This window comes from Podarcis erhardii (genome assembly GCF_964252035.2).
Source record: "Podarcis erhardii genome assembly, chromosome: 8".
Taxonomy (NCBI): Eukaryota; Metazoa; Chordata; class Lepidosauria; order Squamata; family Lacertidae; genus Podarcis; species Podarcis erhardii.
This window is the reverse complement of record NC_138499.1, coordinates 33,206,386-33,224,455: the sequence shown is the minus strand read 5'-3', so window position 1 is coordinate 33,224,455 and position 18,070 is coordinate 33,206,386. Positions and strand designations below refer to the sequence as shown.

At 38.6% G+C, this 18,070-nt stretch overlaps 1 protein-coding gene across 4 annotated transcripts in view; it reads right to left on the bottom strand.

The window, feature by feature from the left end:
• Positions 1-18,070, bottom strand: part of STAU2 (staufen double-stranded RNA binding protein 2) — a 154,110-nt gene that overhangs the window by 48,047 nt on the left and 87,993 nt on the right. For 3 of the 4 annotated variants that reach the window (XR_014159509.1, XM_081874270.1, XM_081874271.1), the window contains exon 13: positions 13,208-13,321. Coding sequence is in view for 3 of the 4 variants with exons in the window: in XM_081874270.1 (XP_081730396.1) it covers positions 13,208-13,321 (114 nt within the window). In the remaining variant the exon portion in view is untranslated. Of the gene's footprint in view, positions 1-9,177; positions 9,217-11,368; positions 11,441-13,207; positions 13,322-18,070 lie in introns of those variants that run through there. The other variant, XM_081874272.1, reaches the window with a different exon arrangement.

Here is an 18,070-nt window from a genome sequence, read left to right as displayed (position 1 = left end):
GATAAAATGTCACACATACAGAAAAAAAGTGGTGAAGGGGGGACTCCGGGAGATAGAAAGGGATCCAAACAAGAAACAGATTTCAGAGCGGAAATATTGAAAATGTTTGGTGAAATTAGGCAGAGTGAAAAGAATTTAGAAACAAAAATTGAACAATTAGATGCAAAGATTGGGAAAATGGATAAGAAAATAGACGAGACAGTAAATGAACTGAAAGGACAAATTAAAGAAGTATCTAAAAGAACTCACATGTTAGAGGAGGGAATGAAAAAGACAAAATTGGAAATGAGGGAACTGAAACGGGAAGAGGACAAAATCAGGGCGAGTCTCATGGAATCTAACAAAACACAAGAAGAAATGTGGGATGCCATCTCCATGAATGAACTTCGGCAACGAGAAGTTAATCTGAGGATGAGAGGGATACCAGAAACCCATAATGAGAATATTAAACAAAGATTAACAAGAGAAATGGCACAATGGCTGGAGCTTCAGGAGGTGGAGGTGGCAAACTCAATTCAAAATGCCTTCAGGATGAAGGTAAGAACGACCAAAGCGAAGAAATATCCTGGAGACTGCTTGATAACATTTAAGGATAGAGATATGAGAAATTTGGTTCTTCAAAAAAATAGGGAAAAAAGATTGTCTATAGACGGTTTTTACATAATTATCTTTAAAGACATCCCAATCAAACTGCTGAAGCGGAGAGACCCTTACAAACCACTAGTACAAATTCTCAAAAAGAACAACATAGAATTCAGATGGGAGTTCCCGGAAGGGATCTCCTTTACCTACAAGAATAAAAGACACCGGCTGAACAGTCCAGCGGAGATAGGCAAGTTCCAAAGAAAGTACAGAGAACTGACGGCAGAAGAAGAAGAAGAAATGAAAGGAGCAACTGGAGGTACCGCTGCAAAGGTGAAGAATGGAGAACAAAGGGATGAGGAAGGGCAGGAAGAGGAAGAGGAGGAAGAAGAGGAGGAAAGATTATAAAATTTAGGAAAATATATTATTCAAATTAATTTAATCTGAAAAATATGGCTTTAAACATATGGAATTGGAATGTGAATGGACTGAACGAAAAAAAGAAACGCAACAAGGTGGAACAACTTTTAAAGAAGAAAAATTTAGACATAATCTGTTTGCAGGAGACGCATGTAGCAAAGAGACACAGGAAAATTCTGATCAACAAGAGACTTGGAAACGAATTTATATCATCAGACAAGGAGAAGAAGAGGGGAGTGATATTGTATGTAAGGAGTAAAATTGAAGCCCAACAAATTTTTAAAGATGAGGAAGGAAGAGTTATTGCAATTCAAATTAATTGGCAAGGCGAGAAAATAGTGATTGTCGGGATCTACGCACCTAATGGAAATAAGACTGATTTTTACAAGAATTTGGAAGAAAAACTGTTGGAATACGCAGACCAGAAGATAATTGTGATGGGAGATATGAACGGAGTGATATCAGCAGAGATGGATAGATTGAGAAATAATGGATCAAAAGAAGGAAAATTACCTAAAACTTTTTTTGAAATGGTCAAAAACTGCAATTTAATAGATATATGGAGGCTACGACACCCAATGGAGAAACAGTTTACTTTTTATTCGGAACCAAACCAGTCAATGTCTAGAATTGATCAAATTTGGATATCAAATGAATTAACGCCAAGAATCCTCCAAGTAGAAATTCAACCGAGAGTTATCTCAGATCATAGTCCCATCAAACTAGAAATCAAAGGATTTGAAGAAAGAACTTTCAGATGGAAACTGAATGATTATTTATTGGATGATCGGAAAATTGTGCAAGACGCACAGAAGAAATTGAAAGAATATTTTGAAGACAATTGCAATAAAGGAACGAGGATGAACACCGTGTGGGACGCAAGCAAGGCGGTGATGAGAGGCTTTTTTATACAGCAGAATTCGATCAAGAAGAAAAATCGAGAGAAAGAAAAGAAAGAAATTTTAAAACAAATTATGGAAAACGAACAAAAACTAATCAGGAAACCAAACAATGAAAGAATTAAGCAAAGTATCAAGGTTTTACAAACTCAATTTGCAATGATGATAAACAAGGAGGTGGAATGGAATATAAAAAAACTGAGACAAAAGAATTTCGAATTCGCAAACAAGTCAGGAAAATGGCTTGCCTGGCAGACTAAGAAAAGGAAGGAGCAAAATACAATAAATAAAATTGAAGTGGGAGGAACGGAGATAAATAACCCCAAAGATATCAGGAAAGGATTCTTGGAATATTACAGACAATTATATAAAAAGAAAGAAAAGAATAATATGAGGAAAATAGAAAGATATTTAAAAGAGAAAGAGGTGCGAAAGATCCCGACAGAAGCACAAGAAAGGCTGAACACCCCGATAGACATAGAGGAAATAAGAGTGACGATAAAAAAACTGAAAAATGGAAAGGCCCCAGGACCAGACGGCTTTACAGCAAGATATTACAAAGAATTGGGAATATCCCTGTTGATACCACTGAAAGAAGTAATGAACAACATATTAAAGGAGAAAGAAATTCCAGAGACATGGAAGGAAGCACTTATAACCTTTATTCCAAAAGAAGATGCGGACTTAACCCAAGTAAAGAATTATAGACCAATCTCATTATTAAATACGGACTACAAAATTTTCACAGGAATTATAGCAGAAAGATTAAAAAAGGTTTTACAAGGAATTATCCACGACGACCAAGCGGGTTTCCTCCCAAGCAGACAGATGAGAGATAATGTGAGAAATGTAATAAATATTTTAGAATACCTGTCTGCAAGAAACGAGAAACAAGCAATGCTGATGTTCGTGGACGCTGAAAAAGCATTCGACAATGTCGCATGGGATTTCATGTTGAAAAATATTGAACAAAGAGAAATGGGAAGTCACTTCTTCAATGGAATTAAAGCAATATATACGGAGCAAAAAGCGAAGCTGATAGTGAATAATGTAATAACAGAAGAAATAAAGATTTCTAAGGGTACCAGACAGGGATGCCCATTGTCACCACTACTATTCATTCTGGTCCTGGAGGTGTTATTAGACTCAATAAGGAAAAAAGAAAGTATAAAGGGGGTGTCAGTAGGCCAAAATCAATATAAAGTCAAAGCCTTTGCTGACGACTTAGTCTTGATGATAGAAGATCCGCTGGAGACAGCAGCTGAGATACTGAAGGAAATTGAAACATTTGGAGAGGTGGCAGGTTTCATAATAAACAGGAAAAAAACTAAAATTATAGTTAAAAACATGGAAAAAGCAACAATGGAGGCACTGCAGCAACAAATTGGTATTGAAATTGTCAAAAAGGTCAAATATCTGGGAATATGGCTAACCCCAAAAAATATTGATCTGTTCCAAAACAACTATATCCCGGTGTGGAATGGAATTAAGAAGGATCTGGAAGTATGGAATAGATTAAAACTATCCTTCTGGGGTAGAATCTCAATGATTAAGATGCTAGTGCTACCAAAGATGCTGTTTTTATTCCAGATGTTACCAATATTAAAAGGAGTGGCGATTTTTAAGGAATGGCAAAGGACGATCTCTAGATACATATGGCAGGGCAAAAAGCCGAGAATTAAATATAAATTACTAACAGATGCAAAAGAAAGGGGAGGCTTTGCCCTGCCAGATCTGAAGCTATACTACGAAGCATCGTGTCTTTGCTGGCTAAAAGAATGGATTAAACTTAAAAATACAAAACTCCTAGACCTGGAAGGATTCGACAACAGATTCGGGTGGCACGCGTATCTTTGGAAAGAAAAGAAGAAGGGATATAAAACCTTTGAAAACCACATCTTCCGGAAATCGCTATGGGAAGTTTGGGACAGATATAAAAATATATTGGAAGGGGGGGTGCCACATTGGCTATCCCCGTTAGAGGTCATGGGGGTCAAAAAAGAAAATATGAGAAGTGATTGGATTACCTATGGAGATTTGGTGGAGAAAGAAGGAGGAAAGTGGAGACTAAAACCATACGAACAAGTTAAAGAATACGTCTTTGATTGGCTGCATTACCATCAAATAAATGAAATGTTTAAAAAGGATGTGAAAGAAAAGGGGTATAAAGAAAAAGATTCGAGATACCAAATAGAGATAGTGAATAACGACTCCAAAACAATTTCTAAAATGTATAAAATTTTGTTAGAATGGCACACAATAGATGAGGAGGTGAAAGTAGTTATGATTCAATGGGCCAAAGATTTAGGATACAACATAGACCTTGGTGATTGGCAGAAAATATGGAATGAAAACTTGAAATTTACGGCATGTGTTACATTAAAAGAAAACGTAATGAAGATGGTTTACAGGTGGTATATGACACCTGCAAAATTAGCAAAGATGTACAAAACCTGTAATAAATGTTGGAGGTGTAAGGAGAAGGAAGGTACATTTATGCACATGTGGTGGGATTGTAAAAAAGTAAGGGGGTTCTGGGAGATGATACACAATGAACTAAAGAAAATGCTAAAATATAGCTTTGTTAAGAAACCAGAACTCTTCCTGCTGGGAATAACAAGAACGGATATAAGTAGGAGAGACTGTAAACTGTTTCAATATGCTACCGTCGCAGCAAGGACATTGTTGGCCCAGAGGTGGAAACAAGAAGAGGTTCCGACTCTGGAGGAATGGAGGTCAAAACTAACAGACTACGCAGAGTTAGACAAATTAACAGGGAAAATTAGATACCAAAAAGACCAGAAATTCATTGAGGACTGGGGGAAATTTACAGAGTATTTGAAAAACATATGTGAGGATAGCACAACGCTAGCGTGTTTCAAAGAAGCTTTGTGAAAATAGAAGGAGTATTGCCAAAAGGCAAGCAAGGATAGAAATATAATATTTAATGGCAATATCTAAAGAAGGAATGTGAGGAGAGGATTTGAACTACGAAAGATTGTCAGAGAAGTTGAGGGAGGTCCAAACAAGGTGAAATATGTGATATATAAATGGATTGGTTTATTATTTTTTTTTATGGAAAAACTTCAATAAAAATTTAATACAAAAAAAAGAGAAAAAGGCAGCTAGTCTGCATATGTGATCCAGTCCACTACCATAAACAAGACCAGAATAAACAAAAGGAAGGTTTGAGAGCAGTATGTCTCTCTTTCTATGGAATTTTTTTTAAAAGGACATAATACTCCATAAAGCAGAAATTATGAAGTAAGCCGGTAGCATATCTTTCAATCCAAAAGAAAATATTAGATATGAACTAGAAGCTTAAAGTACAATTCATAAATCTGGCCAAAGGATCACCAAACCAAGCATCTTGTTTTTGATTGTGGCTATGCAGTCACTTTCTGGAAGCCAACAAGCCGGACACAGTAGGCAATAGGCCTTCCATTATGTTGCACACCAGCCACAGGTATTCAGCGGCATACCAATTTGGAATCTGCTACTTCCATTAAGCTATCATAGTTAAAGGCCATTCATAAAACCTATCAGGCAGGAATTTGTCACGTTCCCTTAAAAAAAAAGTAATCTAATCTTATCTTTTGAAAGCAATAATGCATAAATTAAGTACCTATTCTTGGAAAACTAGTTTCTTTTGTCAGCCCTGAAATCTACTGCCAATCAATTTATGTGGGTGACCTTGAGTTCTAATCTCAGGGAGGGGCGGGGGGGGGGCTGTCTCTATTTTCTCCATATAAATCCCAATCATGTTTTCCCTCACAGTAATCATTTTTTTAACACTGAAAGTAAAAAAGCTCCAAATGCCTTAGCATTTCCTCAATGGCTGACCTTTCTTAACCTTTTTCTGAACTGCAACTAGAACTGTACACCATCTTCCAAATGAAACTACATGCCATAGATTTGTATAAAGGCATTAGGATACAGGCCATTTCACTTTCAATACCTTCCAGCATAGAATTTGCCTTTAAAAAACGAAAAGAAAAAAGAAAAAAACATGCCCACTGCTGCATGCTGTGCTGAAGTTCATTGAGCCATCCACACAGCAGCAATGCCTCTTTCCTGGTTAGTCACTGCCACTCCACACACAATCAGTGTTTATTTACCTGGAAGAGACGTAAGGCCAACAGGCCTGCAATTTCAATCTCTCACTACAATCCCTTTTTAAAAAGTGAATGCTATGTTGGCGACTCTCCAGTCCTCCATTAAGGAGGCCAATTTTACTGACATGGTATATTTATTTAATTAAAAACCCTTAACGCCCACTCTTCATTGCAAAAGCAATCTCATAGTGGGTACATTAAAATTCCAACTACAAAATATATAATGAAGCATATTTTATTATTTTTCATTTATATTAATTTTAAAATAATTATTCCTTCATAATACATAATATTTTAACTTATTTTAACAATATTCTTCGTAATAAAAACCTTACAAATAAACATCGTAAGAATTCAATATATACAATTCTTATGTTTAGTATATTCTTATATTAAATATATACCAGCCTTTTCTTATGTTCAATATCTACCAGCCTTTTCTCACTTATTACTATTAAATTAGAATTATATACATGAATTATATACAAAACCTCCAGAATTATATATATCAGAAAAAGAAAAATGAGGAGCTGATGGAGGGAATCAAATCCCATTTGAGCTTAAGAAAGATAAAAAAAATTCATACCCAACTGTATATAGGGAAACAAACTGTCCAAAATTGATTCCTTCTATCCTCTGATGCTTTTGCTTTTAGATAAGAAGTGTATTTGGCAATCATAGCAAAATCCCATTATTTTGTTAAACCAATCTTTCCAGTGAGGCAGTACTAAAACTTTCCAGTTTTCCTGGTCTATTTCTTGCTACTGATGTGTTTAAAGAAATTAAATTATTTGCTTTCATTATTTTTTTTAGCAATATGCTCCTCAGATTCTTTTGTTGCTGTTGCTTGTCAGCTAACATTTGCTTTGCCAGAGTTTGTGCTCTATTTTCAGGCCCCACCTCCCTCATCAATGGCTTGCAGTACCATGCAGGAGACTCCTATCAGGAAAAACAAACAAACATACAACCTCACCTCAAAGTGGAATGAGCAGTGTCTTGCCCCTTGGCCTTTATCTCCCTATGATGAATGGGGATTAGGATTCCCTCAACACAAGATACATCCCGGGAAGGGATTTCTTGTTAGATGTCAAGCAGTCTGCCAGTTTTATTCTTATTAATGATAATGTTGATGATGAGGATAATAATAATAATAATAATAATAATAACTGGGAAAGCAAGCCAAAAGATATATAAGATTAAGAAGAGGGGCAAAGTGAATGGTAATTGCATTTGGTAACACAATTTGTTTCATGGCAGCAAGCTTTGGAGAATGTGAGGGGCCTGGGCCTGAGGGGGAGGAGATGGCTCCAAGCCACCTGCCTGCTTCTCCCATGGTGAGGCCACTTCATCGCTAGTTTAATTTTAAACACCAGCCTAAATTACGATGCTTTAAATTTTGTTGGCATGAGCAATCTCCTAGCAACTTCCTTACCGGCCAGATATTGGTAACAGTGGAACAAACTGTGCTCCAGCTTCCCTCCTGCTTCACAACTTCAGTTCCTCCTCTATGTCAACATGACAAGGAAATAATGACACACAGGAGGTTCCTCTGTTTGTAGCATCCAGAGACCCCCTCCCTGCAAAGTTCTGGTGGAGTCTTTTGTGACAGCTTTACAGCTGCCGTGTATTTGTGACAATGCAAAAGGTTTCTGGGATTCATAATAGCTATTATTACTACTCAGACATCAGCATCCTTGTGCAGCTGAAGAAGCAGGTCTAGAACTAGTCATCAGAATTATAAACACGGTAGTTAAAGAATGGCAAAAGCGTGGACTTTTTGTTATTCTTCTGCATGTTTATCAATGAACTAGATTAGTTTAATTGGTACTTCTGATTCTGACATACCAGATGGCACATGATCATATGCACATACTGTTTTTACAAAGGGTAATGAATGCTAATTGTGAAGAAGTCTCAACAAGTGACTTTATAACCTAGAATCCTACAATTGTAGAGTTGGAAGGGACCCCAAGGGTCATCTAGTCCAACCCCATGCAGTGCAGAAATCATTTTGCCCAGCATGGGGTTTGAATCCATGACCTTGCGATGAAGGGTCTCATGCTCCACCAACTGAGCTATAAAGTTTTTACAACTTATCTGTTGTTGTTTTTAAAAAAGTGAGACTAGTTACAAAATGAAGTCACAAATTAGAGAGAGAAATGTCTGTAGCACACCTCTTTCTAACATCTGAAACCATTCTACAGCAAAAAGAAACTGAGGTTTCCTGCATTTAGTTGTTTTGCCTTTGGGTATCAACTAAAATAATTAGTCAGCCTGTCATTGTTTGGTAGCACTTGGATTTGATAACAGAAAACACTGGTATATATGCAATTCAAAGTGATGCATGTTGAGGCAATTAGCTCTCTAACTGCATATACCTGCCTCAATCAGGTGGCAACCTGAGACTGTTTCTTGTCAAAACAGGATTATTGGTTCCAAATTGCAGAAATAAGAAACATGCTAAAGCTATAGCATTCCAAAGTAAGTAACACCCATTATATTCTACAGAGTTATTAACAATTTACATAACGAGAGCTCAATTATACTCAAGGGGGATTCTTTAGCATGTACCCTCAATAAATAAAAAATCCTCATATAACCTGGGTATTATGGAAAGGTTTATAGGGTGGAAATCAAAAAGAGTTGAGGTGTGGCATCTTTTGAACTACTGAATGAAAACTATAATTAAGCCCATACATAAGGAACCAAACTATGCTGCACTGGGCCCTCAATCAAAGTAGCTCCATTATCACTGTCATCTTGACAAGCGTTAAGGAGAATTTTAGTAAACACAGAGATCTGAGGTAAAGTATATAGCAAGGGAAAGAAAATGGAGTTTCCGTGCGCACTGGCACTCATCGTGGCATTCCGTTGTGCCAGAAGCGGTTTAGTCATGAACAAACGCTGGCTCCTTTGGCCTCCCCATAGTCCAATCCAACTTAACTTAACCGTCCAGGGTCTTTACCTTTTAGATTTACATAGCAAAACACTGGTCTTCGACTGCTGGACCGGGACACATTACTAGGATGCAGCCTTATCTATCACCACACAAATATAGGGTGAAAAATTACAAAGTATGTCTCCAAATGTATGCTATGTTCAAAGGCGGGTCTTGGGTCTGAAAAAATTGAAGAATACTGCAGTAGAAGATAGGGAGAAATGACATCTGTATGGGTTCATCCAATCTGATCTGCTTCAACCTGGGCAGAAGGAAAGAGCATCTCAGGAAAGAAGATGACGACTAGCAGCCTGGCCAAACTATTTCTGAAAAGAGATCCAGTCCTCTTGGTAGAGGGCTGTTTGTTTCTTACTATGTTTCAGCACTGTAAAGTAGTTGTTATGGCTGAAGCCGGATGCACTTGTTCACTGCTACTAAATTCTGAGATTTCTGTTTAGCCTATTTATAACAGAAAGGTTGGCTTTGAGTGCATCACACTAAGTGGAACCAGTGTAGCAAAAAACAATTGTGTAATCCATGAGCCATGCAATCTTGTTTGTCCTGGGTAAGCCCATGACGTGGGCCATGCAATTTCACTTAGTGACGGGGGGAGGGGGAGGGAATGGGTGGCAAACAGGATCTTGGCAAGATAACAATTATTTATTACACGGCAAATGCACAAACTACTGTTGTAAATGCAAAATGATCAAGGAAATGCCGCATAGGTTTCCGTGGGTGGAACAGATTTCTATACTATTTATATAATTAGTTTTGTAGTTGAGCAACTTCGCTGAGCAAGAGAAAAACAGGTCAAAGGCACAAAGAGTGGATCAGCTAGCAGCAGAGCTGAAATTTGGTGTGCATATGAACATTTGCAAGGGGTAGTACACACTGTGAAAGTAATACTTCTTACCACTGAAAATATTTTAGCTTTGACCAAGATCAAACAACCAGGTAAACAGAACAGTATTTATTAGGAAGCTGAGAGGAAGGCTAGGTCTGCCTGTGTGTGACAGCGGGTATGTGCATTGGGAAGAGGTGTACAGTAAGAGAATTTACACATGTGGGAATTTGCACTCTGAGTGGTGGGAGAAATGCACAGAGCAGCAGACAGAAAAGGAGGGATTATCCTCTAATGTTTAAATTTGCCAAGTTTTTCTTAGCCGAAGTATAAATATCAGAAGAAGACAGGGTAATGCCACTGAGGGAAAGTATAATCACTAATTTACTTATCTAGGGGGAGTTAAAACGATGTTGCCCATGAACTATGTTTGAGAATCCATTTTCAATCAATCAGGAATTACTAAAATATGGCCATCACATTTTGAATGCTAAATCTTTGTGTTCTTCCCTTTCTCTCTCTTTATTATCACCTATTTTTTGTAGGAGCCCTTTCATGCTCAGAGGGCGCAGGTTTTCTTTTCCAAAATTTTTGATCTTGGTTGACAGAAGAAAGGGAGAGTCAAAACATCTTACTTTTTGAACCAATGCAAAGATTTTTCTCATAATTCTTTCAGTTCTTTAAGAATCGAATCAAGATTGAAAAAAACGATTCTTGGATATATACAAACACACAAACTCACTCTCTCTCTCTCTCTCTCTCTCTCTCTCTCTCTCTCACACACACACACACACACACACACACACACACACACTACCCTTATTGACACTATTTCTCAAACAGCATATGCTGGGGTCATCAAAGTTTGTTTTTAAAGTGGTGTTTCAGTACCATCACGTAATATTGCATCTTGTTAGCCTTTGCATTACTGTAGCTATTTCCTGCCGGCCTTACATTCCCAACTATCATGGTGCTTCTTCAGAACAGGTTTGTATCAGTTTTTGTTACTTCTGTGGACAAGATACCACACAGAACTAGAGTGCCTTGCAAGAAAACCACAGATTACTATGTCCCTCCCTACCCCATGGTGCAACAGCCCTTGCACAGGAGTGCTTTGCCACATAGGAGCCGGGGGCTCAGTCTGGCAAAGGAACATAAAATGCAAATATATCTGCTCACAATGGCTGTAGGTGCCTGTGTCCAATCATATAAATTCCCAAAGCAGAATTCTGTTTTGTAAAACAAACAACCACCCTAGAGCAAAGAGACTCATGGTTTTGTGCATATAGGATGTCCTTGGACTTAACTAGGTGGTGCCAGTAATGTTTTTCTCCCCCTCTTCTTTGTAACACCATTTCTAGGTAATGTGTGATGTGAGGGGACTGCATTGTGCATTTCCCTGCCCTCACCAGTGCTTTGCCCCTGCTGCCAACAACTAATGAATGAGCTTACCTAGACATTAATATGCAGGCGAATAGAGACAAAGTGGTAGCAGATCTCTCTCCTTTCTCCGTCTAGCTAAGTCCTTTTGGTTTACATTCTAATTGCATATGGGATGTAATTAATAACTTACTTGTGTGGATGAAGTATTAAATTCTACGCAAATGGATGGTTTTTGTATGCTGTGTGCCAGAAAAAGCTCCAGCTGTTGCCAAGGAAAAACAAATGCTCTGTCATGTATTTCCTACACATGAAGTAACGCAGAAATTAACTTAATATGAAACAGAAGACAAAGGATAAGAAGAGTCTTGGTATATTATGGCTTCTATATAAGAATACCAGGAACATGGCAGACAAGCAGAAATAAAAGACCATGATGCACTAGGCATACGTAAAACCATACTGGATGGCAATCGTAAGGAACGCTTTGATTGAGGGACAAATTTTGCGTGGAGAAAGGTGAGCTCTGTCAAAAGCTTTTCATACAATTTAACTTCTAGTGAGTCAACATGACTTCAAAATATTTGCTGTACTTACTCTAACATTATCAAAGCCACATCCAATACATTCTGAACAAGAGGAAATCTGCATACAAGGTGCCACTGGCTGCATTCAGACATAATGCTGGCCACTAAGCATAGTTGGAGAAATTAGATTATATATGAGCTATTCACTAGTGCACACAGCCCAAACACGCCAGCTTTGCTCCGCCTTTCCTCCTGGTGGGGAAAGAAGCCAGGGAGGGCTGGCTCATCATTAAATCTGAACCAGCAGTCAGGTGTTGTTGTTTTTAAAGCATGATTGGGAAGCCAAAGTTTCTTCTGAAGGTCATAAGAAGCTGTACAATTTTTTTAAAACACTAAAATATAAATAACTATCACTTAGGATGAATTTACACATCCTGAGATATGAAAATGACATCTCAGTATGTTTGGCAATGGGAAAAAAGGTGTACTAAACTTTAGGCATAAATAGGAATGGAATTAAACAGCAAGAATCACAATGTCATTATGTAATTGTACATTATGTAATTGTACATATATTGTAGAGCTAGGGAAGAACAACTCAATTGATCCGGAGGTGAATAATCTTTCCTATAAGTAAAGGCTAAAGTGGTTGGGACTATCATTTAGAAAAAACAAAACTTAACTAAGAGGAAACATAAAAAGGGCTTCTACAATTTTTAATTATGTGGAGAGAGTAGTTAGAGAATTTTCACTTTTATCATACTAGAGCATGGGGAATCTTACAGAATTGGCAGTAGATTCAGGCTAGATAGAAGGACAAGACATTATAAACAACATGAAATTCAGGATGTGGAGATAGTTATTAGCTTACATGGCATTCAAAACAATTAGGTATCTTAATGGGTGACATGTCTATCAACAGCTGTTTTCTGAGATAGCTAAAAATGGAACCTCCATCTTGAGAAGTATATATAATAATTAGCAATAGTTGGGGACAAGCCACAGCGCCTGCCCTTTATCCCATTGTACACAGATGACGGTTGGAAAGCAACATTTGAACTCCTGGCCTTTGGGGGGCCAGAAACATTTTAACATGAAATCAAGAGTTTTTAGGGAATATACCAAGTGTCCAAGGCTGTGTTTAGGTGCTATAAAGGCTTCATATTATGCACCCCTCTTTTCTTTTCTTTTTAAAAAAGGTCTTAAATACCCATCACTATGCACCAAACTTGAATAAACCCTTTTTCTAGCGGTACAAATCCTAGCAGAGTATTCACACTTCTATGACAAAGGAAAGAAAATAGTTTTGGTATTTTACTATGTACTGTGAGGAAGTAGAAGCTGAATAATTACAATTCCATTGTCTCAGAATAACTTGTTTCTTTCAGATTCTTGAGAAATCCCAGAAGATAAGCTTAAGATATTCAAATGCTTAACCTAGGTGTAGCTCGTGGAGATAAACAGACATTACAATAAATAAACGATCAGTTAAGTCTTATTTATACCTGGTCATGGCTGGCTTCAATGCAGCTTCCAATACCATGGAAAGTCATTTGCACGGGAGACAGCGTCAAGCAGGTCATGCATTCTTTGCCGTTTTGTCTGTCACTGTAGTGTGCCTATAACAGAAGAAAGTACATCATCTTGGTAAGGTGAAGCAAATCAATGTGTGGATTTCTTAGCCCCACCACCACTTCAACACAAGCGGAAGAATAACAGGGAATGAAGAACTTGACCCTCACAGTATGTCCTGGCTATGGCTCTTTACTTGGGGAATGAGAAAAAGCCACGCTCAAGCAAACTAGCTAACTATAAGCTAAAGTGGAAGGCAAAAATCTGTGGAAATCCAAATCAACCCCTGCTAGCACAATTTGATTTGTGAAGCTTGAGCAAAACAGATAATGCTGAAGGTCAGTTTCTCTAACTATAGCTGAGATCACCAGTGTATGTGTGCAGCATGCATGCTTGAATACTGTGCAGATCTGTATCTCGCTCAACACTTGATGAAGTCTTCCGGCTTCTTTCACGTATCTCCCCATCGCATGCACACCAAGTAGGCCTGCTAAATTGCTTCTGGCTCTTTGCCAGAAAAGAACATAATATTAAACTTAGGAACTTCATACACAGTGGTTTAACTCGGAATAATCAAAAGAGATCTGAAGGCATTTGAATTCCATATCTAAACATAAATTCATGAAGAGCTTTCTGACAGTGAGAGCTGTTGAATGGACTCCCTCGGAAGGTGGTTGGCTCTCCAACCTTGGAGGCTTTTAAGCAGAGGTTGGATTGCATCTGTCATGGATGCTTTAGCTGAGATTTCTGCATTGCAGAAGATTGAACTAGATGATCCCTGGGGTTCGTTCCATCTCTACAATTCTATGATTCTACTGTTACAGTGGTACCTCAGGTTACAGACGCTTCAGGCTACAGACTCTGCTAACCCAGAAGTACAGTGGTACCTTGGGTTAAGTACTGTGGTACCTTGGGTTAAGTACTGTGGTACCTCGGGTTAAGTACAGTGGTACCTCGGGTTAAGTACTGTGGTACCTCGGGTTACATACGCTTCAGGTTACAGACTCCGCTAACCCAGAAATATTGCTTCAGATTAAGAACTTTGCTTCAAGATGAGAACAGAAATCGTGCTCCGGTGGCGCGGCAGCAGCAGGAGGCCCCATTAGCTAAAGTGGTGCTTCAGGTTAAGAACATTTTCAGGTTAAGTATGGACCTCCGGAACGAATTAAGAACTTAACCCAAGGTACCACTGTACTTAATTCGTTCTGGGGGTCTATTCTTTACCTGAAACTGTTCTCAACCAGAAGCACCACTTTAGCTAATGGGGCCTCCTGCTGCTGCTGCGCCGCCGGAGCATGATTTTTGTTCTCATCCTGAAGCAAAGTTCTTAACCCGAGGTACTATTTCTGGGTTAGCGGAGTCTATAACCTGAAGCGTATGTAACCTGAAGCATATGTAACCCGAGATACCACTGTAATACCTTGGGTTAAGAACTTTACCTCAGGATGAGAACAGAAATTGTGTGATGGTGGTGCAGCGGCAGCGGGAGGCCCCATTAGCTAAAGTGGTACCTCAGGTTAAGAACAGTTTCAGGTTAAGAATGGACCTCCAGAATGAATTAAGTTCTTAACCCGAGGTACCACTGTACAGTATTAGAAAAAAATGTTTCAGGCATTCTGATGTATGTAGTACGTTGTAGTGAGACTCTCATGTTTTAGCTGTTCATTTGAACAGCCTTAAACATCATTTTAATTTGTTTCTATTATATGCAGGAAAATAGAATTATTTGTCATTTCCCCATCTACATGTATCAAGGGCACAGAATTTGGTCTTTTTTGTACTTTAAATATTAGTATATCTTTTTCTCATATTCAGTCTTTTAAAAAGGATTAGCTATTACTTTAGCATTATTTTGTACTTCACCACCAGTTTTCCCTATTAATAATACTCAAATTCTGCTGTTATTATGCACACATGCAGACACACACAGATACACACACACACACACACACACACCATCAGCCCAATGAAAACTGGGCATGCTCTATGGCCACAGAAGGCTGGTTTTCTTGTTCCAGAGCACGGTGGAATGACAACCAGGAAAACCAAGGGGACAAGAATGGAGTATACTTGGAGAGGGCATGGCTGGATGGAATACTTAGCAGGAAGAGTTGACACTGGAACAATTTCTTGTAGGTCCTATTTGTCAATATTATTTATTATCACTATCACTAACCCATTACAAAGCACAGTCTTATGCTTCCTTCCTATGGTATGTGTATAGTTCAGATCTGGCTATATTTCATTTTACCACGTAGCACTTTGAATCCATTTTTATTGCATACTGATGACACATTATGACCTTGTAGCATATGCATAAGAAAAACCTCAAACAGCAACAAAAATATCCCCTGGAGTAAAGTGCAGCATGTTCTCCAGGAAATAAGTTAATGTCTTTATTTAGAATACCGTATTTTTTGCTCTATAAGACTCACTTTTTCCCTCCTAAAAAGTAAGGGGAAATGTGTGTGCGTCTTATGGAGCGAATGCAGGCTTCCCAGCTATCCCAGAAGCCAGAACAGTAAGAAGGATTGCTGCTTTCACTGCGCAGCAATCCCTCTTGCTGTTCTGGCTTCTGAGATTCAGAATATTTTTTTTTCTTGTTTTCCTCCTCCAAAAACTAGGTGCGTCTTGTGGTCTGGTGCGTCTTATAGAGTGAAAAATGCGGTACTTATATTCCACTTTATATCCCAAGAGGTTCTGAAAGCAGCTTGCAATAGTATTTCACAATACAATCACATTCAAGTGCAGGAACAGAAATATTATTCTTATAGATGAACATACAAATAAGGGCTTGCTTGTCTGTAGCCTGGCTTGCTTCCAGATGCCTTTATCTCTGAGGCTTGGTGAGCACCGGAAGTGAGAGGGCCAAGCAAACTATGATTAAGCAAATCTTCTGGGTTCAGACATAATGCCAAACCACAGTTAAAGCAAGCCAGGGTTTATAAGCCAACAACAAATCACGGCTTCACACTGTGGTTTGTTGCCAGAAAACAACCCCAGGTGAGTCAGCAGGTCTGAGTTCAGACATTCAGTTAAAACACACTTTGGCTAAACAAATCATGGCTTAGCATTGTCCACGAACCAAAGCAACTACTCAGACAGGCAAAAGCTTTTCATTCAGCAACATCAACTTATGTGCCCATTCGTTTAGTGAGTAACTGACAGTGATAGGCAGTGTTAGAAACGGAGATATGAAATCTAGCAGCTAAATGGCACCTTAGACCTAGGTTATGGGCGCTACAACGGAATGTCTAGGTGTTTCAGCTGAAAATGAATGAACTGCAGCTAAAATATTATGTTCAATTTTCACATGGTCTAGTCCTTCCCTTGCCGACACCCCTAATATACTTAAGAGGGTCTCTTCTCCAGTCTTCAGAGAGTAGATTGAAGTGGGGAGGCAGAAAAAGGTCCTCCTTTCCTTCCACATGCTGCAGTTTTAATCTGAGATCTTAGGCGCAGTACTGCTAATGAAACTCCTTGTCACAAAATGCGCCTAGAACAATGGGAGTTAGTACACCTGGTGATAGTACACCTGATGCATGTAGCCAGTAAAAAATAAAGGGACATTTAAATGTGCCAAGACAATGTTTGATACTGCTGCAAAGTTACTCCTTCTATCTTAATCATGAGGCTATATACATATACAAGTCAAAATGATGCTTAAAATCACCACTAATTTAATTCTGCAACAATGCAATCTACAAAATAAAAATCACACACAGATGACTGTGAATCTCAGGAGGTGTCTGAAAAATGTTACCTCAGTCTGCAATTTGGATTTCAAGAAATAAGCCAGTATGTCATACATTGACTGAAAATAGTGAAGATCTACGTGAACCAGCATGTGTACTTAATTTTACACACCAGAATTTGCTTAACTGCCAGACACTAGATCCTGGAGTTCCTGTGCCTAATGGCCAATCCTCACTCAGACCACCTGGCCCTGTAATTTTTTTTAACCCCGCTCCGAAACACACATGTCCACAGCTGTGCAAGCCAACTGCTTCCTGCTGAGGTTCCCAAGCATGTCACCCTCTTCTGTCCACAGTTCTCAGTGTTTCTGTGTCTTAAAAGATACCCAACCATCTACACTTGGCTCTGGGGTTGTTGGTTTCCTTTCCTGGTCCATCCGATTTATCTCTCTGCTCCATTTTAGTTGCTCTACCTCCCCCCACCCCCCCCCGCACTTTCAGGATCCAATTCTGTATTTGTATGTTCCTGTTTTTCAGTAGAAGAAGCCCTATTTGCAAATACAGCAAATGAGGAGAAAATATCCCAACCACAGGCTTCAGCATTAGCAGTGCTGTGTTACATGGCCGACACACAAACCTTTCTAGAAGTCCAGTCCTGCCAAGCAATAAAATAGCTCTGCAATGAAAACATGCTTACCACTAACTATGAATTAGAAGATTTGTAGGTTAAGGGTTTTGTTCTTAGGAGGCAGCCATTTATTACTTACTGCTCTTGGCTGTAAATAATTAAAATTTATGCACTCTATTGGAAAAAGCATTAGCCGTCCATTAACCAGATACCAACGAGATTAGAAAATCTAGTTATGTGAAGAGATTTTCCCACACCAAAGCTTAGCTGTTCACAGTTTGAAAACACATTTCTGTCTGGTTAAATGCTTTCTTCCTTTAACATTTATTAGCTTTAAAAAATTATTTTAAAAGTCATGGGTGACAGTGGAGTTCATGTATCCAACCCTGAAACGTACCCTGTATGATTCAAAGCACCAGCAGGAGTTTCAGAAAGCTAGACAGAAATAAACTGGTAATAAAATGCCCCTGTGT